General features: G+C 39.8%; 1 protein-coding gene across 1 annotated transcript; it reads right to left on the bottom strand.

The window, feature by feature from the left end:
* Nucleotides 1-3,544: 3,544 nt before the first annotated feature.
* Nucleotides 3,545-22,340, bottom strand: LOC139445924 (ras-related protein Rab-43-like). The gene is made up of 4 exons (XM_071227177.1): nt 22,038-22,340; nt 19,615-19,798; nt 18,202-18,347; nt 3,545-17,086 (listed from the first exon to the last, which is right to left on the bottom strand). The coding sequence occupies exons 1-4, from the start codon at nt 22,233-22,235 to the stop codon at nt 16,976-16,978; spliced, it is 639 nt and encodes a 212-aa protein (XP_071083278.1). The 5' UTR covers nt 22,236-22,340; the 3' UTR covers nt 3,545-16,975.
* Between the last annotated feature and the right edge of the window lie 4,942 nt (nt 22,341-27,282).

The raw sequence follows: 27,282 nt of genomic DNA on the forward strand, positions 1-27,282 counted from the left end.
TGGTGCAGACTGATTGCTTTTATCATAAAAAGATAAATAAAGGAATTTTTTTCTTTCGATCTGACTTTGTTTTTAGCTCACCGGGTCCAAAGGACCAAGGTGGGCTCTTGCCATACTGTGGCGTCTGTCATCCGTATTCAAACGACTTCTTCTGATGAGCCAGTAATAGACTATATTGTTTTAAACGACTTCTTCTCTGGAACTAAGAACCTTATATTGTTGGAAGCATTCTCCGGTGGTGAGAATTCAGAATTGTACAAACGTTAGGGCTGATCAACCCCTTAGGGACGGGGCCAAATGGGGATAGTTTGATGATATTGCTTTAGGTGACTTCCTCTCTGGAACTAAGAGATAGTTTTCAACGTTATTTGGTTGGAAGCATTCTCTGGTGATGGGGATTCCAATTGGAGAAATGGAGGGGCTGAACCCTACCCCCACCCCCAGGCACTAAGGGGCGGGGCTAAAAAGAGTTTATAACTTGGACACAGTTTAGATCCCCACCGTATAACCATATGTACAATTGAGAGTATGAGAGGAATGCACATATGCTACCAGGACTGGCCCTTCTGTTAATCTGTCCGGCACTCCCAAAGAAGTTAGAACCTTGACCATAACATGCAAACAGATATTATCACCACACTATAATATACAGATAGATTGTATACATTTGATTGTTATGAAGAGAATAATACCTTTGATATGATTTATACCGGATCATAACATGGAAACGGTTCAGATCTTTGTTACATTTGCATCTAGAAGAATACTGTCAGATTTGCCATCCACCCATTTTAAATGCTGTCAGTCAAAATTACAAACTATTTGCAGCATTATATACATGTACATCTTCCTGAGGCAAGAGAGTTAACTTACTTCATAAGTCCAGTTTCTACTCTTGCCGAACTAGGCTGGAATTACTGGGTTCGATTGTAGCGTCACATTGGCTATTACCAGTTATGTCCATTCTAAGCCTCTCCTATGGACCAATCAGATTCCACCTCCTATCACTTGCATTTGCTTCACACAAAATAGTGGCGCCCAGTCAGGACGATCATATCAATAATCAAGATCTATATTGTGATAAAACTGGTCTTAAACCGTGATTAAAAACATGAAAAGATTTGGAAATATCTGCTGACACCGAGTTGGCGGTACACATGTTTGGACTATGCATAGACTCGTAGTCCAGCCAAAAAGTAACTCCATTATACCAGCCTAGTTTGGCAAGGGTGGAAACAACTTTTTTATAGTCAGTTGCCTCGGGAAGATGATACTTGTACAATGCAAATGTATATTTTGTCATGATTGCGTAAATATCCATGAGGTGGTTGATGTGTGTAACTTTGGGCTTGCCTCCAATGGATAGCCTGCATACTCAAATGTAACTGAAATATTGTTCAAAGCGGTATTAAACTCTCACCTGAAGAACAAGTTGATAATAATGTTATGAAGAAAATATTTTCATGATCACCATTTTATTCCAATGTGTAAATTGAGGGACTCAACACATGTCCATCTGCCCATGGTGTTAAGAGGCATACTTAATCCAGGTTGGCCCTGATAATGGTCCCAGGTTTGTCAGCACGATGATATTTTCGTGGTCTCACCAAAGTGGTAAACATCCGAGACCTGCATCATTCCTACTGTCTTACCTCCCACAGCAAAGGAGTTAAGGGTTGACCATATGATATTCTTTGGGGCTGGGGGAGGAAATAAAAATAAGGTAATTGCCTGCCAGAAAAAATTGCATTGCTGTAAGGTGGTTTTCTTTCAAATAAATTCAAACTCATAGTTTTAAATAAAAAAATTATGGTTTTGTAGCTGAAGCTGAAATAAATATCTAATCTCGATACAATCCCATATGCATAGCATGTTCAATGGCAGTATTGTGTGAGGTGAGCTAGTGGTTAGATAGACACAATTTTATGGACACGTGTTATCCCACTCATGTATGCAATTGCTGTTACTGTTTATCCTCCAACTACTATATATATGCTGCACTATGTCCCTCATTCAGTCTTGCTTGACAACGGTATAAGGATCTATACCGAAACGTCGCTTTTCACATTATTAAAGTTGTTATCCATAAAATTGTGTCTATCTTGTCATCCGTCAACTTTAAGGAATGCCTATCAAACAATTTTAGCTAGGGGTTGATAGCAGCAGCATTGGTCCATAATGTTATATTTCTACACTAAACTTGGCACGTAGATAGAACTGGTGACTTTTGATAATTTTGGATTTTTGTTTTGACTTTCCATGGCAACAAGACATATTTACCAATTATAAGGTATATCGATGACCTTGTCCACTTGTTGTTTAAAGCTGCACTCAGCAATATTCCAGCTATATGATGGTGGTAATCCATATCGTATGAGTGAGTGAGTGAGTTGGGTTTAACGTCTCTTTTAACATTATTCCAGTTATATCACAGCATGTCAGCTTAATGTGGGAGAAAAACCCAAAGTGATGCGGGTTTTGGACGTTTACCACTTTGGGGAAACCCACGAGCATGGGTATAGTGCTGACAAACCTAGAAACATAATTGGGGGGAACTGGGTTTCGAACCCACAATCATAGGTTTCTGACGTGCCCAAGGGACACAACTCTGCACCGGGAATCGTGGCACCTTATACGACTGGGCCACCCGTGCCCCCCATATGTGTGAAGTTAATTAGTGGTTCATAGTAAGAATAATGGTCCATGGGAATGAGTAAGGCAAACACGTGTGATGACAAGTCGGACCTACCGCTGCTCTTTGACAAGCAGAAGAGTGCTGGAGACCGACACTAATGCAGTCCCCATGCGGAAGAGGGGCCATACTTGGTGAATTGGGTCTCACGCAGTCGGCGTTTACACATAGAATATGATGGCAATGTAACAGAAATGACCTCCATGCAGACACCCTTACCGTGGGCCCTGTTCATCTGCTGTATCCTGTCGTTGTTATGGCGATCAGACATTGTGATTTGCCTGACAGGGTATCATGGTGCCATAGATCGGATCCTCTTGCTTACAACCACTGGGTTTGCCCCAAGATCTCTTGTTTGTTGTTTCTGCAGCAATATTCCAGCTGTTTGACGGTGGTCTGTAAATAATTGAGCCTGGACCAGATGATCCAGTGATTTACATCATAAGAATCAATCCATCATTAATGTGTGAGGAAAGCCCAAAATGATGCAGGTCTCAGACGTTTCAGTGAAACCCATGAGCACGGGTATGGTGCTGACAAACCTAGAAACATAATCAGGGCGAACCAGGGTTTGAACCCACAATCATAGGTTTCTGGCATGCCCAAGGGACACAACTCTGCACAGCGAATCGCGGCGCCTTAGACAACTGGGCCACCTGTGCCCCCTAGTAAATAAACAACAAATCATATGACTAACCACGGGTCGAGGTAGTCCTGTGGGTCCCCGGGTCTCGAGTTACTCTTTCCAGCTCAACAATGCAGCAGACTGTCATACTGTTTAAGGCATACAAACGGCAGACAGAACACAGGACTAATGGAATTGATCAGTTCCAGAAAAAGTCAAAACACAAAGACATTGCACAGTATTTTAATGCATCTCTCTGTACAGCGATGATGAAATGTATGCATGAATACACAGCCGGCATGTACTGTATGGAGGACTAGACACAGCAAGTAGACACACCAGGAGAGATATAACTAGACACAGCAAGTAGACACACCAGGAGAGATATAACTAGACACAGCAAGTAGACGCTACAGGAGAGATATAACTAGACACAGCAAGTAGACGCTACAGGAGAGATATAACTAGACACAGCAAGTAGATGCACCAGGAGAGATATAACTAGACACAGCAAGTAGACTCACCAGGAGAGAAATAACTAGACACAGCAAGTAGACGCGCCAGGAGAGAAATAACTGGACACAGCAAGTTGAATTTTTTCCTGGAATTGCTGGCTTGTTATAGTTAACATCAGTGGCCTATTTTTCAATTTTCAAGAAATTCATTGCTTGACATAAGTGTATGAATTCAGATGACATACTCAAATAAATAAATTTGGCTTGATGTATTTGTGAATTATTTAATACTCCCAATTTATACTCCCAATTTTAAGACATAAATTTTTTTAAAATATTTTTTCAAAAGATACCTTTTGTTCTAATCCAATTTTAATACTTATTGGGTACAAACATACACACCTTCCTCCATCAGCTATACACATCGCTTTATCATCAGGCATTGGTCGAGTTCGCACAAAGTCCATGCATGGAGTTCATTGACTTCAGCAAGTAATAAACAGGCATATTACATTGGCTGATTCAAAATCACAAAAGTCACAACACCATTGCAAAGCTGTCATATTCACAGTGATGGAGGAACGTAGGGTAAACGCAACCTGTGAAGTGTTATGTTACTCTAGCAAAAGTAATATGTTAGCAAGGGAGGTAAAATACTATAACTTGCACAACTAATTATCGATAGTTGACAATGAAGAGGACTTCTGTTGAAAGTCTGAAGATATTTTTTAGTCTGATGACAATCAAATTGTGGGAATTTTTCATGGATGTAAGAGATGTGAGTATTTGCAAGCCTTACTGTTTATTCAAGATGTCATAGAAGATGCTTACAAAGTTTTGCCACAGAAATGGGGCTACTGATCCAGGATGTTCTTGTTCAACTTAGATGAGGATGATGTCGATACTAATGACATCTTAGTCCATGTCAACAGGTTCACATGTCACCTTCACCCAATCTCCAACCCCTGATCTGACTCAGGCTAACCAGACAAGATGAGTGAGTGAGTTGGGTTTAACGCCGCTTTTAACAGTATTCCAGTTAAATCACGACGTGTCAGCTTAATGTGGGAGGAAAGCCCGAAGTGATGCAGGTCTAAGACGTTTACCACTTCAGTGAAACCCACGAGCACGGGAATGGTGCTGACAAACATAGAAACCTGGATTCAAACCCACAATCATAGGTTTCTGGCGTGCCCAAGGGACGCAACTCTGCACAGCGAATCGCGGCGCCTTAGACGGCTGGGCCACCCGTGCACCCCCCGACAAGATAAGGCTCTAGAATAAAGAAACCTTTATCTGATAGCAGCAGAGGATTTAACAATTCATCTGGTGGGAAATGGTGGACTACCCATCATCCAATCTTTCTGTAGCCCTGGAACCTGTTCCACGAAGTGATCTTAGGGCTAAGTTGGTCGTAACTTCCATACTTTATCAAAGGCTTACGATCAAGGTAGCACTACGATAGGTTTGTGGAACGGGCCCTGGCCAGCAAATGGGAAAACCTTTTCAAAAGAACACAATTTATGAAATGGTCTTTGTAGCAGTGGTTGGCCAGTTTGCCTCTCACAGGAACATTCAATAGCACACAACAATGAATGGACTTAAGAATATCTCAGTTTCTGGAAAGAGTGCGGCATTCCATGACTGTTAGTGAACGCTGAAACACAATAATGACATCAATAGATAAACCAAGGACTGTTCAGAGTCAGTCTACTGTGTCAGAGTGGAGTATCTACCGGTATGTTTAACTGCAGCATGGTATCTCAGTGGCCTGGCACTATACAAGTCTGGACTAGTACAAGCAGCCACACACACACTCAATCTTGAACATACCGTATTCGACGTAATAAGCGCCCAGGGCGCTCTCAAAATTAGAAATAGGGGGCTCTTATTAGAATATTATTTTTGTGAGATAAAAGGTAAATTTTGTGGTTTATGCTGACAGCCTGAAATGTTTATGTATGACAGATATATTTTTCCAGAATTTAATTGCCCATAATTAAGTGTGCATATAACAGATGAGTGCGTATTTTAAGCGAATATATAAGTCTTGTGTACATTGACCAATCGGAAGGGGTGCTAATTAGGATTGTTCACTGGCCAATTTATTAGCGAATATCGCCATGGGCGCTTATTACGTCGAATACAGTAGTTTAAATATGATTACCCGGAAACTATACCAAATAACCATTCCTTTCGTAAATATACTATTTATAGCTGATATATTCCATTGTGGAAAGCATTGATTCTCAATTACGGAACAACTTCAATAGTAGTACCATCACTGACGTATGATATTTCCTACAAGCCTCATGTATATGTCCAACATTTTCCATGGAAAGATTTCTTCTCATATAAGTGGAGAACGAAAAAAACACATGCCTTACAGTTTTACTCAAAATAAAATGTAAAGCATTGATCATGGTGAACATATACAGATTATAAAACAAACACACAATGAACATTTATAAATGTCAAACAACGTACACCAGGAGCACCCATAGACCAGTAGCAAGTACAAATATCAAGGAAAACTATGTACAGATACTACCTATCAAATGTCAGTGTTTGCAAAGATTCAAATGTGCTGATGAAACAAGCTGAGAAGTAGCAGTTTATTAATTACCGTTTTTGAAGTAATAAGCGCCCAGGGCGCTCTCAAAATAAGAAAGAGGGGGCTCTTATTAGAATATTATTTTGGTGGAAAAACAGTGTTGAAAGATAAATTTCGTGGTTTATTCTGACGGTCTGAACTGTTTATATACGAGAGATATATTTTTCCAGAATTTAATTGCCTATGATTAAGGGTGCATATAGCACATGAGTGCGTATTATACGCGAATAAATAAGTCTTGTGTACATTGATCAATCGGAAGGGGTGCTAATTGGGATCGTTCACTTGCCAATGTATTATCAAATATCGCCGTGGGCGCTTATTACGTCAAATACGGTAGTTTAACTAACTCTCATTAATCTTATTTAATTAGTATCTAAATAGCTTTCAACAGCTGTGTCTTCAAATGCCAACAAAAGGGCAGTTTCAGGCCTCAAAAAAGGTCAAATGTAAGAAGTGTCTAAAGGTCATTACAAAGGAACAAAGTCAAATCTAGGATTCCCCCCTCTTCTCCCCCAATCAGCGATCCTTTACAATGTTATAAATTGTACCTAAACTGTGCCAATAAATAATATTTTCCAAACTACAAGTAATTTCAAAAAGGATAAGTAGCATTTCACAGCCATAAATATAGCAAACATTTTGACAACAATGATATGTAGATATAATATGATAATAAAATAGGAATCTAGTTCTATATAAAAGTAGCACTACTCTACCGTCCTCCACAAATATCCAGACCAAACCAACTGCAAAACACGTTCGTCCATGTATACCACATAAATGCACACAAATCGGAAAATAACAATCTTCTTGAAATATATTTATATCCAACTCTTTTCTTTGTATGAATACAATTGACTCCTCCAAAAGCAAATTAATCAGAACCTCCATAGTTAGCTGATCCTAACTTCTGGTGGTTTGGGCAGAGTTAAAGTGTGGGGTTCTTCAAAAAGCTGTCTCATAATATGCAACAAAAAATTATCCAATCACATTGCCTCGTTACTCCTGTTTAGAAATATCATTTTGACGTGACAATAGGTCATGGTCCCTTTGTAAAACATCCTAACAGATAGATAAAGCTAATGTTCCTTAATAAGTACTTCTTTAATGTATTTATTTCTTTGAAACCTTTAATTTTCAAATATGAACTAAAAACACTTTTTTCTCTTGAAAAGAACCCTGTTCCTATTTGTTAGACTCTAAGTCACCAATGCCAACAGTAAACAATTCAAATGCTGACAAAATATTTGGTTGAACCTGTCTACATTAGGCCAGTACAATCTTATCATTCAATCATGGTCATTCATGCATACTGCCCTCTAAAACATCTTTTTTTCTGAGATTGTCGGTAACAATTTTAAGTATTGTGTTAACAGGACCAATTCATTATATTTATATATAAAAAAAAAACACAATAAAAAATACCCCCAAAACAACCAAACAAATAAACAAGCAAACATACAAACTCACAATGCATCTCTCTTCACGTTTTAGAAAAAAATTGAATGATAATCTATCAATATTTTTACTTGATTCATTTCAAATCCAGTCACGTGCTTCAGACTGTTATACATAACAAGAGCAGGTAACTCTTAACACACCTCGCATATGGTTCCACTGATTTCAATGAGTTGTACTTCAGGCAGCAGACCAGCTCAAAAAATGAAGAAAGATGTCCTATTTTCAACATGTAGGTATTTTGATTTGATGATCATCTATTCTGATTAATGTATTTGTTCTACTGGAAGCTGATGATTTGGCTACGCTACAACTATACCACAATACAACACCAGTTTAATACTGATATATAACTTATAGTGTCATGACTGTATAGTTTGTCATACAATATCACAAACAGCCCAAACTGCAAGGTAGTTCTTTGTGTCAAAATAGGTGACCTTTGAAAACCCCTTCTTGGATCAACATGTTCTTGGCAGAGCCTTAGCAACAAAGATGGCCGAGACAAAGATGGCCGCCATCCACTCACATAATTATATTGTTAAGTGTACAAACAATGCATCTATCAATTGTACAACTACAAAGAAACACCTAAATGTTTAACACATTAAGCCTACAGAGAGAAGGAGAATAATTTTAGCACTGTACAAAACAAGGGTCAATGTCATCAAAGCTTGATGTCTGCCTGCATGATGTCACACTCTATATGTTTTGCTTTTAGATCAAATTTGTGAACATAAAAATCAAAATCAAAATAACTTTTAGAATCTGAATATTTTATAACTCAATTTCACACTGCACTTGCAGGTAAGTTGAATAAATGGCCAAATGTGAATCTGTATTAAAAAATATTCATTGATATTCCAAATATTTTATTATCATGTGATGTTTTCAGAGAAGATTTTTTACTTTGCATTGACCAGTTTATAACAGTCGCTTTTCACCTTTCATGCTTTTTGTGTGTTTTCCTATAGATTCAAATTATATCAGGCAGGAAAATATAACTAAATTTGGAATTTCATTTAGAGGGAGAGTTCCTTGCTCCAGTTGGTAGAGATCTGTCTGCCTGGATCAACAGACAGATGGCCATTTGTATCACAAACAAGAGCATGACATTGACAATGGTATTGTACATGTCTCCAAATTCAACAAGAAATTTAAGATTCAAAGGAACCTTTCAGATAATTATACTTTTCTGTTAAAAAATAACTAGTACCCTGGTAAAAGTTGACGTGAGTGAACCTAGGATCCTCGGATTCTGGTATAACTAAGGGAGGTAACTCTGCACAGCTTAATAATTCAAGCTCAGGGATTGAGTGTGGAACTTCATTTTCTGTTTATCTTAGTACACATGTAAAACTCAATCCATAGGACTCAGAATCTTGGCAGACACAGATCTATGGTAGATGTGGAATACTTTCTCGCTTTGGAAGATGTGGCATGGCCACACACGTAATGAATCATGAATAGAGCAAGTTTGAATGTGTATAAATCTCACCATCTCACCAGAAAGAAAACCTACCAGAGAGTGGCAAATGCCACCTTAGGCTAACACTAAAGGGGAAGAAGACCGAACCACGCACCACAAAACGAACGTCCTGATATCATCAAATCAACATGCATGACGTCACAGCCGGAGTGACATCCTTTTGTATGATGTCATATAAGATTGGCATGAAAACAACAAACCATATTTTCCAGTGGACAGTGCACACTTGAGCTTTGTGTGCAAACCCCATTCTTGGGGATATAAGTTTCAGGAAAAACTGCTGTTTGATATATTGTGTGCAGGAAGACACAATGCCTAGCGTAACAGGGAACACAATTGAAATTGTAAATCATCATATCAAGTGATGTTATCACATTTTCATTGACCAAGTTTATTATGTCCTGTTCGTTAACCTAAGCGACACTATCTAGTTTTATAACTGCTCACTGAATAAGACGGAAATAGCAATCAGCTGTACACACATTTTCTCCTGTAATTGTGCTGGAAAGACTAATTAAACTCATTGTCAGTGTGTATTATGAGCACCCCCCATCTACACAGCTGTATATTTTGTTGAACAAGTGTGCGCTATACACAAAAAAATACAATCACTATTACATGAACCAACATGGACGTGAAACCTCCACACATGTAAAGGTCAAGGACGTTTGTGAAGTAGACAAGGGAGACAATGAATATTTCTCATACATTTCCTGTTTTTCTATTTCAAAAATGATATTTTTCTTCATAGCAAAACAATATGAATGCACAATTTCCTGTGAACATGAAAGACGCTATCCAATGCAAGTGGTAAAGTTACTGAGGTAACAATTCCACATATACTACACAAAAGAAGTTAAGGAACACCCGATTCTTTCACATTACAATGCCACGACAGGCAAACGACAACATGAGTGAGTGAGTTGGGTTTAACGAGGCTTTTAACAGTATTCCAGTTATATCCGCATGTCAGCTTAATGTGGGAGGAAAGCCTGAAGTGATGCAGGTCTCAGACGTTTACCACTTCGGTGAAACCAACGAGCATGGGTATGGTGCTGACAAACCTAGAAACATAATCGGGGCAAACCGGGATTCGAACCCACAATCATAGGTTTCTGGCGTGACCAAGGGACAAAACTCTGTACAGCAAATCACAGCGCCTTAGATGACAGTATTAAAGAATTAGGTGTTCTTTAAATTCCTTTCAGTACTCTACATCGTACTCTTTTAAGTAGACTGGAACCGAGTATAAGCTGAACAGATTATGAAACACTGTGAACACTACAAGAAAGACAGCCTATGAAACTTGACAAGATATATGAAACTTCAGAAAAGATATTGTTACAACATTAGAACATTTACATCTTCATCAATTAACATTGGCCATACAAGAGATGACATTCACTGAAATATACAGGTAACAGTAGAACGTCCATTAAATGTACAAGTATTATCTTCCAACATTCAACCTGCAATCTCAGACGTTACCATAGTAACAAGAAAAGTTAGCATAAAAAAATAAGGCACACCTACATTTGAAATTGGTCATCAAAAGACATGCAATTGAAATATTTACACAAATTTGAGAATATATTATAATCTTAGCATTGATAAATAATCATGCATTAAAAATTAATACATAGCTCACATTATTATTAAACCAAAAGAATTTGTACAAGCATAACAGTATAAAACATAGTCAAAGAAATACCATACAAGCAAAGGCGAAGAGAAAATCCAAGTTTCCTCAAGAGATAACAATCGTAATCGGTGAGTGAGTGAGTGAGTGAGTGAGTGAGTGAGTGAGTGAGTCACTTTCAACAGTATTTCAGTTACATCACCGCGTGTCTGTTTACCTTCTGAGGCCTAAATTGACGCCAGTTATATTCATTTGATGACATTAAATAAAGGCAAATTTAGATTAGTAAATAGAACAGCTTCAGTAGCAGAGAGATGACTGATGTCATTTTATTCTGACGTCATGGTAACCAATGACATCATAAGGATCAGGATCTCATTCCTCTAAGCGATCTTAGCGCTAAGACGATCGTAACTCCCAATACTTTAACATCAGCTTATGATAGGGATATGAAAAGATCGCTTTGTGAACGGGGTCCTGCAAAAGCATTGTGATACAGTTTCACTGTAGTGATATCTCCTGTTTTAGATGATTACATTTTGATAGGATTCAGTTTGACAAGCAACATCCGGACCATATGAAACAACTACTGACAACACCGAGGCATCATAGCTAATGTCACTGTACAATCAACTCCACAAACATGATGTAAACATTCAAGTGTATATTTTTTCTAAAATATCAAACTTTTCACCAACTGGATGCCAAAATATGCAGTATAAACACAATTTCCCCTCTTGAACAAATGCAATACTTTATAATCATAACAAGTTCTACGATATATTCATCATGTAGATTTGTATTTAAAATAACAAGCTGTTCCACAAGACGGAACAGGTTAACCAGACCACGTCCTGTACATACAGGACATGACAGCATACATATAGTATACATAACAGCATGAAAAATATAGGAGTGAATTGGATTAATGCAAAGATCAGCAATAATGCAGCTATGTGATTGGCTGTGTAGAAAACCAGTGGTTGATGGTATGAACATCACAAAACAACCGAGGCACAGCTGGGGGTTTAGCCTTCCCTAGTGGTCACCCACCCAAGAACTATCCATTCTCAAGCCACATTTTCTTTATTGTATGGTTTATAGATTTTGGCTTACCACTTAGGTTGGGCTGGACGAAACAGATTCTAAAATAACTTTGTGTAGACAATATTTTGTTAATTTTTTGGCATGAAATTGTTTGAGTTTGTTTCTTAGGAAACAAAAAATGTTGATTGTGAAAAAAGTGAAACATGCTTGGTCTTCTTAGTAATATGTCATATTATGTGTATACTTCTGTGAGGGTTTTCTTCTCTTTATAAGAAGGCTGCTGTTGCCAGTAGGGCTGAGATGAGAAGAAATATTAACGATTATCGATATGAAATTGTTGCAATCGATAATAATTGTCAATGATATAAACTGTCGAAGACGGAGAGCAACTGTTTTTGTTATATCTCAATGTCCCCAAAGTAATCCATGCATAAACATGTCACTGCTCACCTGCGGCTTGAAGTATGTTGATTTCTTTTGGGACTTTCTTGCATATTTGCTTAAAGATACTTCTTTGATATTTATCAATAATTGATCGATATTTCGTTAGCGATTATCGATATCTATAATCTATATCGAGAACCAGCCCTAGTTGCCAATTATTATGTAAAAGTTAATTTAATTTTGTATGCTTTTTGCAGTTGTATTTTGTAAAGTTTATAATCCATCAAAGACAAAACAGTCGTGCAAATGAAATAATTTAAAAAATATTAATTTTTCTGATTATGTTTTTTTATTTTTGTCGGTCGAACTGTCCACCAAAATTCTAAAAATGTCGCCTTAGAAGCCATAACATCCAGCCAATCCAGTATCAGGCACAACTTACAACAAGCACATCACAAGCTGGCAAGTCCACAAAGTGGCGGAAATATTTGAATACACAACAAAGATAGGAACAGTCCTGAGTTCAGAAATAGCATAGTCTTGGAACACCATTTTTACATCAATGATCTTTCAAGTTGTAGTGGCAGCCGCATCATTTCATATTGAAAGCCTGCTTTATTATCGTTATGGTAACCTCTTTAACGGTTATTTACAATTCTAAAACTGTCACAGTGTCAAACAGAAGGCCAAAGGATAACAGTAACCATGGTAACAGCAACACCATCAGTGACATACACACATCTAGTTCCGATTGTCAAGTTGCATTTATGTATAAACAACCTAGTTAACAGAACTACAGGCTTTAATACCACGACAACTTACAATACAGACACTAACAACTGGTCAAAACTGCTTACAGGGTACACACGCATTATACCGGACACCAAGACACCAATCCCCCATGTTTGTTTGATGCTTCATATAAAGCCTCATGCGACAACATCATTTGCATGAAGCTAAAAAAATGCTGAAAAAATGGCCTCACTTGCATTTGCATGGTTAAATATGATTTAACCTTGAAATTTAATATCATAATATCATAAACATCGCAAATTGGACATAGAAGTTCCATAACGGCGTGTGACAACCTCATCAGTGACATTTGTCTCAGCCATTTACTTCAGATGCATTTGATTCAAGCCAGGGAGGTAGGGCCAGCCCCCCAACAAAAATGTTGGAAGGTGTCCGGTATACTGCATTCTTGCTGCTTACAGATCATGAAATCAAATGCTTAAAGGCTTTTGATTTGGAATTAACTTCACCATTTAGACTTTTAAAATGAGAGAACACGCAACCACAGTCGCTCTTATGCTAAACATACCGGTAGTGTTATGAAAAAAGTATCTGAAATATTTATTGGAATTATTCTGAATTATTCTATCAGTCTTACATAAATGTGCAAAGCAAGAAAAAATAATAAAAAGTGCAAAGGTAGTCCTACAAGAGAGAGTAGTTCTACTGAGAAGATACAGGAGACATCATGGTACATGACATCACAAGATCACATGCTCATGGGTGCAATCACAGCAGAGAGGTAACCGTGGCAACATAGGAATGTGATTGACAGAAAGTTGATGGACATCTCACACTTTGCAAGCACTATGGAAGCTTCTTACAATAGCACTCGACCCTAAGACTAGATCTTTGTGTTGTGTAGACTGTTAGTAAGTGCTAGCACCGAAATCAAGGAATTAAATTCCTCTTGTCAAACCTTCTACTCCTGGGTATTTGGCACTCATCACCATTCTTCCATTTGTTGTTTAACACCGCACTCAGAACTATTCTAGCTATATGCTGCCGCCCTGTAAAAAATTAGGTCTGGACCAGATAATCAAGTGATCGATATTGCAAGCAAAACTCCATGCCATCAGGGTCACTAAGCACCTGATCCATCAGTTGCCTATCGCAAACAGCACAGTTTGCTGCGGTCAGTTCACTTTCATGGCCACAAATGCCAAATACTGTCATCAACAGAGTTCATACTAGATCCCTTCTCCAAGTATTAAAGCAGTATCAAAGCAGTATTAAGCTTCACAGAAACCTGCCTTGGTAGATTTTTCTTGTCAGTCTCGATGAGTGCATAATCAACATTAACTTTGTTTGTTTGTTTGTTTGTTTGTTTGTTGTTTAACGCCGCACTCAGCAATATTCTAGTTATATGACAGTGATCCATAAATAATTGAGTCTGGACCAGACAACCCAGTGATTGACATCATGAGCATCTATCTACGCAATTGGAATACAATGACATGCATCAACCAAGTCAGTAAGTCTCCTCTTATGACAAGCGTTGGTTGCTGAAGACCAATTCTGACCTGTATCTTTACAGATTAACAGACCCTACAGACATTTCAGACACTACCTGTCCAGGGTGAGGATACAGGACTAACAAGGCGTTACTGTATATGCAGGGATCAAAGTTTCCAAACAAAGTGCCCCTTGGTGGAAAATTGGGAAATACATGTTATTTTCTTCAAATGTGAGATTTTTTAAAAGTTCTCGTTTTCTAAAATTCAGAGGTATTTTAACATTGAATTTTGAGAATATATTGAATTCAATAATACAAAACTATGCCTTGAAACCTCTTCCTCCTTATTGGCCCTGTTATAAGTTGAATACAGGTTCTCTCTACAAAGCCATTAAATTAACTTTTAGTTATATTACAGTAAAATATGTTTATAACGAAAACACGTTTATAACAAACTGACGGATACAATGAACTTATTTTTTAGTCCCGGCCATTTGATATAAGTTTGTTGTATATATGCTTATAAAGAACTACGGTTATTATAAACTAAAATTAATGGTCCTTTTGAGTTCATTATAACCGTAGTTTACTGCACCATGATTTTGGAAATGTTTAATTCCAATTGTAAATTTTGATGACATTTGCCAAAGTCCAGGTCTAGATATATCATACTCACGCACAAGAATGATCCTGCGTATTACTTGATGAACAAAGATTCCAAAACAACCACGCCTTGTGATGAGATGTCACTAAAGTAAGGACAAATGGTTGCAATGTGTTTGGTCGAGTGAGTGAGTGAGTTGGGTTAAACGCCACTTTTAAGAGTATTCTAGTTATATCACGGCGTGTCAGCTTAATGTGGAAGGAAAGCTCGAAGTGATGCAGGTTTCGGACGTTTACCACTTCGGTGAAACCCACGAGCACGGGTATGGTGCTGACAAACCTAGAAACATAATCCGGGCGAACCGGGATTCACAATCATAGGTTTCTGGTGTGCCCAAGGGACGCAACTCTGCACAGCGAATGGCGTTGCCTTAGACGACTGGGCCACCCATGCCCCTGCAATGTGTTTGGAATGGCAAAGAGTTTATAAGCTGTTAAGCATTAGAAGATGCTAAATCCTACACCCTACTACATGGTTAAGTGACGCACAAATAGTATCCACGAAATAATCATTGTTTCAACAAATCAACTGACTCTAATCATGGTCATAGATCAGCATAGGTGTTCAAACAGACCCCCATGACAAATGTAAGTACATGGCATGGTCACCAATACATTCTCCATATTCCATAACGATTCTTATACCGCTGTAACAATCTTAGGAATACATTGATACATGTAAACCTTCACATACAGTCACTCAACAGACGGACTTGCAATGTGAGAAATCTGCAAGTATATCAGTAGATCCTGTATGTTCTCACTTAATCCACACAAGGACGTCCCCTTGACTTGAACAAGAAATTACCTGGCATCTTCATGAGATTTCAAATACTTTAAAAGCATTTGTCATGCGATAAACACACATACCGTATTCAACGTAATAAGCGCTCCGCAATATTTGCCGATATATTGGCTGGTGAACCATCCCAATTACAACCCCTTCCGATTGATCAATGGACACAAGACTTATTTATTCCCGTATAATACACACCCGTGTGCTATATGCACCCTTAATTATGGGCAATTAAATTCTGGGAAAATTATATCTGTCGTACATAAACATTTCAGGCTGTCACCATAAACCACGAACTTTATCTTTCAACTCTGTTTTTTTTTCACCGAAATAACATTCTTATAACAGCCCGCTATTTCTAATTTTGAGAGCGCCCTGGGCACTTACTACGTCGAATACGGTATGTACTATTATTCACAGAATAATAAACATTTGCCAACAATTGAGAGTAATCAATACAATAATAAAACTTTTTTTGCGAATTGGGGAGAGTAATAACTACAAATCTAAATCATTCTTTGAGAACAGTGGAGCGTAATCACTTGAGACAAATAAAATTGTTATATGTGTACTATGGTATGTCACACGATTGGCTCAAATACTACAGATAAGCCTCATAAATAAACCTATTTACAGCACATGGCCTAAACCTCAATGGTTTCATTACAGAATCACAGTAAAATCTTCGTCCCACACAGCAGGACACGAGACGACCCAAATCAACACCATACACAAACTATTTCCTCACGCTGAGCTGATGATGATAGTTTGATGTCTCTGGGATAAGGTTTTGCTCAACTTCATGACCTCTCTGACAAGGTTGTTTACTCATCAATGACCTTGACCTTGACCTTGACCTCAACTACGACTTTCCACAACAAGGCAATCCAATGCCAACCTGACTTGAGTTGAGAGTGATCTTCTCACTCGTGCCCTCCAGCCCTGACTCGCCTCCGTACCGACGCTTCAGTTCCTGGTTGGAGAGAAACAAAACATTATTATGATTATGAACATAATTGGCTGGTGTATAACACTGCAACCAGCAATATGACAATATAGAATATAAATAATCAAATCTGGACCAGACAATCCAGTGATTGGCATCATGAGCATCGAGTGAGTTAATATGGTTTTACGCCGCTTTTAGTAATATTCCAGTAATATCACAGTGGGGGACACCAGAAATGGGCATCACACATTGTACCCATGTCCAGGATAGAACCCGAGTTTTCGGCGTGACAAGCGAACGCTTTAACCACTAGGCTACCCGACCGCCCTCATCGACCTACACAAGTTGGGATACCATTACATGAATCCACCAAGTCAGCGAGCCTGACCACCCGATGCCGTTAGTTGCCCATATAATATGACAAGCATGGGTTGCTGGGCACATATTCTAACCTGGAATCTGCAGGGGGAATCAGCATAATTAATCTTAAAGGGGGAGCAGGCTCTGGCCAATGGGCAGCCCCAGCAAATTGTATTCAATTCATTTAAATCCCATCCTCCATTATCCAGTGTCTCATATCTGACCAGCTGACATTCTTGTACTCCAGTCTATCATAATAAAAATACACTGGACACATTCACTACCACCCCTTTCCAAGTCTGGTTTGAGAAACAGGACAAGAAAATAGCCATCCAATTAAATTAATCTCATGTGTGAGAAAACTTTTTCAAAAACATTCATAAGAGAGACAAATACAATGTCACTGTCGTATTGAAGGGGAATTAATTATGACAGAACAGACATACAACTTGTGAAATACATTTTTGTTTGTTTGTTGTTTAATGCCGCATTCAGCAATATTCCATGTATATGACGGCGGTCTGTAAATAATAGAGTCTGGACCAGATAATCCAGTAATTGATATCATGAGCATCGATCCAAGTAATTGGGATACAGTGACAAAAATCAACCAAGTCAGCGAGTCTGATCACCCAACCCGTTAGTCGCCTTTTACGACAAGTATAGTCGCCTTTTACGGCAAGCATGTGTTGCTGAAGACCTGTTCTACCCCGGATCTTCACAGGGGATTGATCATATTGGAGGATGTTCTTCAAGTGGTGACAGATTCCCTTATTCACCTTTGCCATCTGCATGAAGGCCTCATCTATGTTGGTGTTCTCCTTGGCACTGGTCTCCAGGGAGTCCAACATCCCACAGTTGTGGGCGTAGTTCTTCGCCTCCTCACAACTGACCTCTCGCAGACTCTCCAGATCTTTCTTATTGCCTGCGAATACAAACAGGAGTTGAGTGAGTGAGTGAGTGAGTATGGCGCAGAGATACGAGCAATGAGCTTCCCATTAATGAACATATTATCATGCAGTAGCACTCAAGGACTTACCAACACAGTAATCTGCCCGCTTGCCCAAAGTGATCTTAGTCCTATGACGATCATAAGTCTATGTTAAAGTATGGGAGCTCTGAAATCGCTCACACAACTCAACCACAGTTGGTTGGTTTGTTGTTTAATGCCGCACTCAGCAATATTCCAGCTATATGCAGCGGTCTGTAAATAATCAAGTCTGGACAAGACAATCCAGTGATTGACTTCATGAGCATCGATCCACGCAATTATGATCGATGACATGCATCAACCAAGCCAGCGAGCCTGACCACCCGATCTCGTTAGTCGCCTCTTACAACAAGCCAGAGCTACCTGGACCTGTGACATATTTTTTTATGACAATAAGAATAAAACTACATAGTTACACTACAAGTCGCTTACGTTTCCATTACTTTCTGACAATGCACACATTCCTTTAAACTTTGATGTGTTTTGAGTAAACACATAGCTTCAGTCACCTTCAGTATATGCATGATCAAATCTTTTTATGTGTGTATCTAAATACTTTTTGCCAGGGTTCCGGTAAAACAATACCCACCTATTGTACCCAACTCATATGAATCTACAGTCTGTAATGTGGGATAGGGTATACAGGTAGAGTCGGGTAAAGGGGGATCGGGTACCCAGGTAGGGTTTGGTAATAGTGGATTGGGTACCTGGGTAGGGTCAGGTAATAGGGGATCGGGTAAAACAATACCCATTCGGACATATTGTACCTAACTCTTAAGATCTACAGTCACTACCCAGGGAGGGTCGGGTAATTGGGGATCGGCTACCCTGGTTGGGTCGGGTAATAGAGGATCGGGTACCTAGATAGAGTTGGGTAATAATGAATTGGGTACCTGGGTAGGGTCAGGTAATAGGGGATTGGGTACCCGGGTAGGGTCGGGTAATAGGGGATTGGGTACCCGGGTAGGGTCAGGTAATGGGATTGGGTACCCTGGTAGGGTCAGGTAATGGGATTGGGTACCCGGGTAGAGTCAGGTAATAGGGGATTAGGTATCCGGGTAGGGTCGGGTAATAGGGGATTGGGTACCCGTGTGGCAAATATAGACTCGTCCCAGCCCTATTCTATACGTCATGTTGATAATCATGAGAGTGATCAGTCACTAAGTATCATCCTCAGTCTGATCACCGATGAGGCACTTACCTATCATCAACTGAACAATGGACGTTCCTGCGTATCTCTTTACATCTTCAAGCCAGCGAGGAATGTTGTCGAAGGTAGACCGTTTTGTGATGTCATAGGCTATGATAACGCCATTAGCACTTCTGTAGTAACTCTGGGTGATCGTTCGGAACCGTTCCTGACCGGCCGTGTCCCAGATCTGTAGCTGTAAGTATAATATTAATAGTAATGGACTTGATTACATTTGAGCAAAATCTTAATCCTGCATTACTACCTTAATGCTGCTGTTTTCCTTGACTAGAAGGATGGAGCTGTGAGAGGTTCAGGCAGCAGAAGTAGTACAAGAGTTCTCAAGCCATTGTTTTGTTCAACAACTCCAATCTACTAAATATGTTTCACAAGCCACTATCCATACTGTTCAGTTACTTTGATGATGGGAATCTTTTATCAGTTTAAAGGGCAAGTATGTCGACGGTTCTTGGTGCTCTTAAATGATGCATGAAATAATTTCCAAGTGTGACATCACCCCTTGAATTCATGCACGATTCAACTCTCAAAACCAAAACAATAGAGCTCCACACAGTGAAGCAGACAACCCAAGTGCAGCGCAGAGTAACTGGCTTCGGTCATGTCTTCATTAGGGAGAAATGGAAGAGAAAGTTTGTGTGTTTTTCTAACGGATAAGTTACAAAATAACAATTGCCAGCTTGATTAGATTAGAAGCCAGTGTTTATCAAAGCCTAGATTACAATATAAATGGTGCCTCGTTTGTATGAAGTCAACCACTCTACTACCAAGAGTTCCGAATAAATTAGGGAAAGCCGAGTACCTCTGCAACATCATCACATCTCACACAGTCCATCAAACATGTTCAAGATATTGTATGTTTTTCATCTGTCTACACATTAAGATAAACATATGTCATGAAATCTTAAACTTTCATTGAGAAAAAATGTAAAACAAAATTGTCCTATTTGCGTCTTTGTTGACATTGTTTGTATGGCTCCACATGCTGTCATTGAAGCACTACGGAGAGTTTACTATACGGTCACTTTGATGTATAAAGATATATTGTCATGCACCTCACTGTAGTAGTATATCTACATAATTATACAAAACAATATGTAAAGTGCACGAAAGGCTTACATTAGGCCTGTCCCTTCTCATTTCAAGATATGTGTGTTTGTTTACAACCAAGAGAAAAGTCTGGTCACCTGATCAGATAAGCCTTCACCCGCTACTACACTCTTGCAGAATAAGGCGAGCAGAGTTGAGTAAGCTCGGGAGTTAACCACTTTTATCATCCAAAACTGGCTCCCACAGGAGATATTGCTTGGATGAGATCAAGCGATATCTACACTGTAGATATCGCTGCAATGAAATTACATCACAATGCTTTGCAGACCATAGTCACATCACTGGTTACCATGACATCACAATCAAATGACATCACTAATGGCTCTGCTACTGGAGCTGTTAGCAGTACTTTTTACATTGAAGACACTGCTAATTACTGTCTACAAATTGAAAAGGTTGGAAGAATGATGTTGGATGATAAATAAAATCTCACCCTCGTTTCTTTTGATATGAAATATATCAACACTCATTGATAAAAGTGGCAAAAATCCTCGGCATTTTACCACTTTTATCAACTCGTGTTGATATATTTCATATCAAAAGACACTCGGGTGAGATTCTCTCTATATATTGTAAGCAAACAATGCTTCAGAACGGTAGACATACTTGCCCATGCTAAGGAATAACATGTCATGTGTCGAGTTTCGATGTATTGTATCACAACAAACAATACAAAGTGCATTATGACAACCCTACTCCCTACTAAAGTTTTTTGTATCAAATGTCTATCTTGTCATAAGAAATTTGAACTTTGGACCATTCCATCAGTTTTAATTAACAGCCCTAAGATTTACGCCATAACCAGGATAACCATTCATAAACAATGAAGCACTTGATAAGGATGTAAATATATTTATCAAACATAATTCAATAGCGCAAAAACATAGTATAGTATATGTGTGCAAATTGTAAGCATATAGATGACAACTTTCACTAAGAAGCACAACAAACATTTCAAAACATATTGATCATGATGTCTACATGATTAGGCATACATCACATAAATCCCCTTCCAAAAGATAAACAGATGCTTCAAAACGGACAGTAACACAATTACTCAAAATATTAAAAAAACTTGGTGTTTGTAAACATATCATCTGGTTCATGTACACGATGTATATGGCAAAAAACTAAATCAGTAATTCGGTTGTGGTCGACAGTCTATAATTAGAAAGAGTGATTCATCAAGTATAAACAAAAGTGTTTTCCACGACTGTCAGCCAGCTGACTCGCCGTCAGAAAAATCGTCCATATGTACAAGATACATTACCAGCTTATAGCACAAATGACCATCAAGTTTGCCTCACCTTCACAAGTTTGCCGTCAATGTTCAAAGTTTTCATTGTGAAGTCAACTCCGATGGTGCTGCCGTGTTTTTCTGTATAAGTTCCCGATTTGAATCTCTGCACGACACAGGTTTTCCCGACACCTGCGTCACCAATTAACACTATCTTAAACAAATAATCAAACTGTTCATCAGGATCGAGTGCAGAGTGGTACGACATTTTCAAAATGAACCCACTCCCTCTGTCATTAATAATTTCCCACCGTTCGATTCCAACACGGATGACACAGCTTCAATGGCAAAGTTTCATGTTTTGGCTATACCGGAAGTGACATCATTTTGTGATGCTACTTCCGTGTTGAGCTCGTTTGTCTCAAATCATGTGACAAAGGCAACAAGTGTTGTGAAATATATGCCAGTCACAATGCGCAAGTTAATGTGGAAATCCCATCGGCTTAGTTGGGATAAACCTATTTCGTTTTATGTGAACGCATTGCTGTCAATTAATAACGGGACGTAACTCTTGTCGGGCTTAGTACGAGACGGAAATTCAATGTATAAATTAAAACGAGTGTGTTCGAATCCCATTGGTTTCAATCTTTTTCACAAGTCTGAAAAGAAAGAGAACATAAATGACATACTTTGCCCAAATAGATTTTCTTATAATTGTTGTAAACCATTGTGCATTAGTTTGAATTTATATCATTGCGAGGGTGAACTATGTTCAAGTATCTGGCACGTCCCAGCACATGATTCAGGTCTTTTATAAAAATAAATCACTCATATTTTGGTACCAATCTATCAAGTAAATATTACCTTAGGGGCAGGTCATTTATTATAGGGGGAGGGTGTGTGCGTGTGTGTGTGTGTGTGTGTGTGTGGGGGGGGGGGGGGGTTGGTGGTTAAGATGGAATCAGGAGAGGGTCATAAAAGTAAATACACATATACACATATACACATATGCATACATATTTAGGGAGGGTCATGATAAAATGGACATTCGGTGTTAAATTATATAATGCTTTTGCATTTTGCATTTTTGGGGTGGGGGGAGGGGGGTTGTCATGGAATAAAATTATAGTAGCGTGGTGTGTTTCATCAATATGACGAGCATTTGGGGAGGGTAATTATTTTAAGTACATTAGTGCATAAGAAACCTGACCCTGGCACATGATAAGGCCACTCAGCAATATTCCAGCTATACGACGGCATCCTGTGAATAATCAAATCTGGACCAGACAATCCAGTGATTGATATTGTGAGCAATGATCACCGTCAAGGTTCGAGGAAGGGTTGGAGTTTGAGTAACTGTAGATTAATGCTGCGGTTAGCAATAGTCCACCTATATCACAATGGCCACGGTTACCCACAGGTCTACCCGGACCCGTGATTACTCACATAATATATTTTTTAATGACCAAAAATATGGCTACACTACAAGTCACGAATGTTCGCATTTCTTTCTGACAATGCACCCATTTCCTCTGAGTTATATATGCACAAAGAAAAAAGTTAAGCACACCCTAATATATTTCATTATTGTTTGGTCCCAATATTTGTAACAGTCATGAAAGATATAATTACGGGAAGAATTATCTTTTCTCGAGATAATGTAATCAGTCACACGTGACCAAAGCTCACGTGCCATGCATGGTATGCCCGTGCAGCATGCTACCCTCGAGTATCTCTAAAAGCAGTCTATCCAAACGTTAAAATTGCTTTCTTCAGCTCAGTTTTAACAATTATTCAATGACATTGTGTGACCATGGCACGAAGGCGATTATCAAACGCCACAAGATGGCAAATAAGCGGCAAGCATAACGCAGGAATGTCTTGTAATGCCATTGGTCGAAATTATGGGTATCATCACGCTGTCGTAAGCCGTTGAGACGAGAAACATGCTCAGACCGGTGATGCACAGGACCGTCCCAGATCCGAGAGACCTCCCGTGACGACACATCGCGAAGACAGGGACCTTCTTCGTCTCATACGCCGAGAACCCTTTTAACAAGTACTCGTCTGAAACATCTGTGGTTGCCCAATCGTCGTTTCAGCACCAGAACCGCCAGTAACCGACTGAAAGCAGCAGGACTGAGGGCTAGACGAGTCATAAAGCGTCCCTTGTTGAGAGATCACCACAAAGCTGCTCGTTTAGCATGGTGTATTGCGCGACAGAACTGGAATCTGAGAACTTGGAGACGGATCCATTGGTCAGACGAAAGTTGCTTTCTGCTCCACGTCACTGATGGAAGAACGAGAGTTTGGAGGCACCGGAACAGGGCCTACACCCCCAGGAACATTGAACCGACTGTTGCATACGGCGGGGGCTCGGTAATGGTTTGGGGGTGTATCTCTCATGATTGTATGTTGGATTTGGTCACCATAAAGGACAACTGAACAGGGGCTCAGTACATCCGGGACGTTTTGAGGCCAGTCGTCGTTCCTTATTTTGACAACCACCCTCAACCTACTCGACCTCAGTACATGGATGACAATGCCAAGCCTCATCGTTCGCGTGCAGTCGTGGATTACACGAGGGCCAATGCAATAACGACTCTACCCTGTCCAGCACTGAGCCCAGATTTGAACCCCCTTGAACAGGCACGAGGTCCTCCTGTACAAGATTCACGACAATTGGAAGCAGCATTGCATCAGGAGTGGTTGTTGACCCATCAACAGATCCAACGTCTGACTGGAGGCATGAGACGTAGGGTGGAATGCGTCATCCGGGCACGCGGCGGTTATACCCGCTACTGATCTGTTTCACGTGTCATGTCAAGTAGATTTTAAGGAACATTTTCACATGAAACATCAAACGTAACTCGTTTACTTAAAAGCTTAATCCTGCAGCTCCATATTTTTTTGTTGAGGTATTGTCTAAGGTCAAAAACTGTACCTGTGTTACCATGATGTGTTTGTCAGTAAATTTCAATCACAACTCACCAATAGCTTCTTTATTTGTTGTCAAATGTTTGTTCTATCCGAGGACATTGGTATCGCCCAGCTCCTGTGGTCAGTCATCCCATGCCATGATTTTTTTGCCATTTGTCATGGTTCAGAAATATGGGTGTGCTTAATTTTTTTTCTTTGTGTTTATATGTTTGAATAAAGATAAAACTTCAGTCGACTTCAGTGTATGCATGACCAGATCGCTTCACACGTGCATCTAAATACATTTTGTCAGGGATACAGTCAAACATTTTCTAATCGGGACCATTCTGCACCTATCTCTCAAGGCCGTAGTTAACTTTTTTTACAGCAGGGGGGAATATTTGTACAAGTATCACTTATCCCCAACTTGATTCAAATAAATCCGTTTTCTTTAAAAAAATCAGGGGCACATCCTTAACCCCCTTGCCTCAGGAGGATGTGTAGACAAGAGATTCCAGTAAATCAAGGATGATGACACAATGAGTGATGTTGCAGCTTAGTTGGTCATCTGGGTGAGAATTGGTCTTCAGCAACCCATGCTTATCTACACTGTGAAGTCTGTCTTCAGCAACCCATGCTTATCTATACTGTGAAGGTCAATCTTCAGCAACCCACGCTTGTTTACCCCGTGACGTGTGTCTTCAGCAACCCATGCTTGTCTAGCCCGTGACGTCTGTCTTCAGCAACCCATGCTCGTCTACCCCGTGAAGTCTGTCTTCAGCAACCCATGCTTGTCTACCCTGTGAAGATTCGGTCTTCAGCAACCCATGCTTGTCTAGCCCGTGACGTCTGTCTTCAGCAACCCGTGCTCAGCAACCCATGCTTTTCTACCCTGTGAAGATTCGGTCTTCAGCAACCCATGCTTGTCTCCCCCGTGAAGACCCGGTCTTCAGCAACCCATGCTTGTCTCCCCCGTGAAGACCCGGTCTTCAGCAACCCATGCTTGTCTCCCCCGTGAAGATCCGGTCTTCAGCAACCCATGCTTGTCTCCCCCGTGAAGACCCGGTCTTCAGCAACCCATGCTTGTCTAGCCCGTGACGTCTGTCTTCAGCAACCCGTGCTCAGCAACCCATGCTTTTCTACCCTGTGAAGATTCGGTCTTCAGCAACCCATGCTTGTCTCCCCCGTGAAGACCCGGTCTTCAGCAACCCATGCTTGTCTCCCCCGTGAAGACCCGGTCTTCAGCAACCCATGCTCGTCTACCCCGTGAAGTCTGTCTTCAGCAACCCATGCTTGTCTACCCTGTGAAGATTCGGTCTTCAGCAACCCATGCTTGTCTAGCCCGTGACGTCTGTCTTCAGCAACCCGTGCTCAGCAACCCATGCTTGTCTACCCTGTGAAGATTCGGTCTTCAGCAACCCATGCTTGTCTCCCCCGTGAAGACCCGGTCTTCAGCAACCCATGCTTGTCTCCCCCGTGAAGACCCGGTCTTCAGCAACCCATGCTTGTCTCCCCTGTGAAGACCCGGTCTTCAGCAACCCATGCTTGTCTCCCCCGTGTAGACCCGGTCTTCAGCAACCCATGCTTGTCTACCCCGTGAAGATCCGGTCTTCAGCAACCCATGCTTGTCTACCCTGTGAAGTTCAGTCTTCAGCAATCCATGCTTGTCTCCCCCGTGAAGATCCGGTCTTCAGAAACCCATGTTTTTTGTATGAGGCCACTTACGGGATCAGGTGGTCAGACTTGGCTGATGCTTGTCATCGTATCCCAATTGTGTAGATCATTGGTCATGATGAGTATCACCGGACTGTCTGGTCCAGACCCAATTACTTACAGAGTGATGTTAAACCCATTTCACTAACCCACATGGGACTGACCCATCAAGATCACATCACTTCTTTCATTCACGATTATGTTCAAAAATAACAATAACACTGTATGTTCTGTTAAATTCAACAGCAGTTATTCTTTATTTAAAGTATAGCAATATTTGAAAATAATGGTCTCAACAGATATACTTTTTACATAATATATTTCTTGTGTTCAACAACCATGAGCTCATAACACCAACAGTATTTGAAATCTAAAAAAACTCATATTTTCATCAATTAACAAAACATTCAGTCAGTGTGACTATCATATACAGGCTGAAACAGTTTCTCCAACGTTCAATATTTCAAAGAGATTACTTACACACGTTATATATTTCATAAAATCAAATCATAATAAATACCTCAGACAGACATTCACTCTCTCACACCTTTGTCATTATTACTGGTTATCATAAAAACAAGAAATGGTAAACTCGGGGACCAGTCATTTAACATTGCGAGGGAATCGGCGTAGGGTCACCTAAAACTATGACAATCTCTTGTGAAATTTCCTAAAAAATAACA

The sequence above is a fragment of the Haliotis cracherodii genome, unplaced genomic scaffold (assembly GCF_022045235.1).
Source record: "Haliotis cracherodii isolate W230 unplaced genomic scaffold, xgHalCrac1.p SCAF_6, whole genome shotgun sequence".
Lineage (NCBI taxonomy): Eukaryota > Metazoa > Mollusca > Gastropoda > Lepetellida > Haliotidae > Haliotis > Haliotis cracherodii.

Coding starts and splice junctions, on each gene's coding strand:
- LOC139445924 (XM_071227177.1), bottom strand. CDS start 22,235: ATGTCGTACCACTCTGCACTCGATCCTGATGAACAGTTTGATTATTTG. Junction 18,348..19,614: donor CATTGTTCAGTTGATGATAG/GTAAGTGCCTCA, acceptor TTGTATTCGCAG/GCAATAAGAAAGATCTGGAG. Junction 17,087..18,201: donor CCTTCATGCAGATGGCAAAG/GTGAATAAGGGA, acceptor CTCTCCAACCAG/GAACTGAAGCGTCGGTACGG.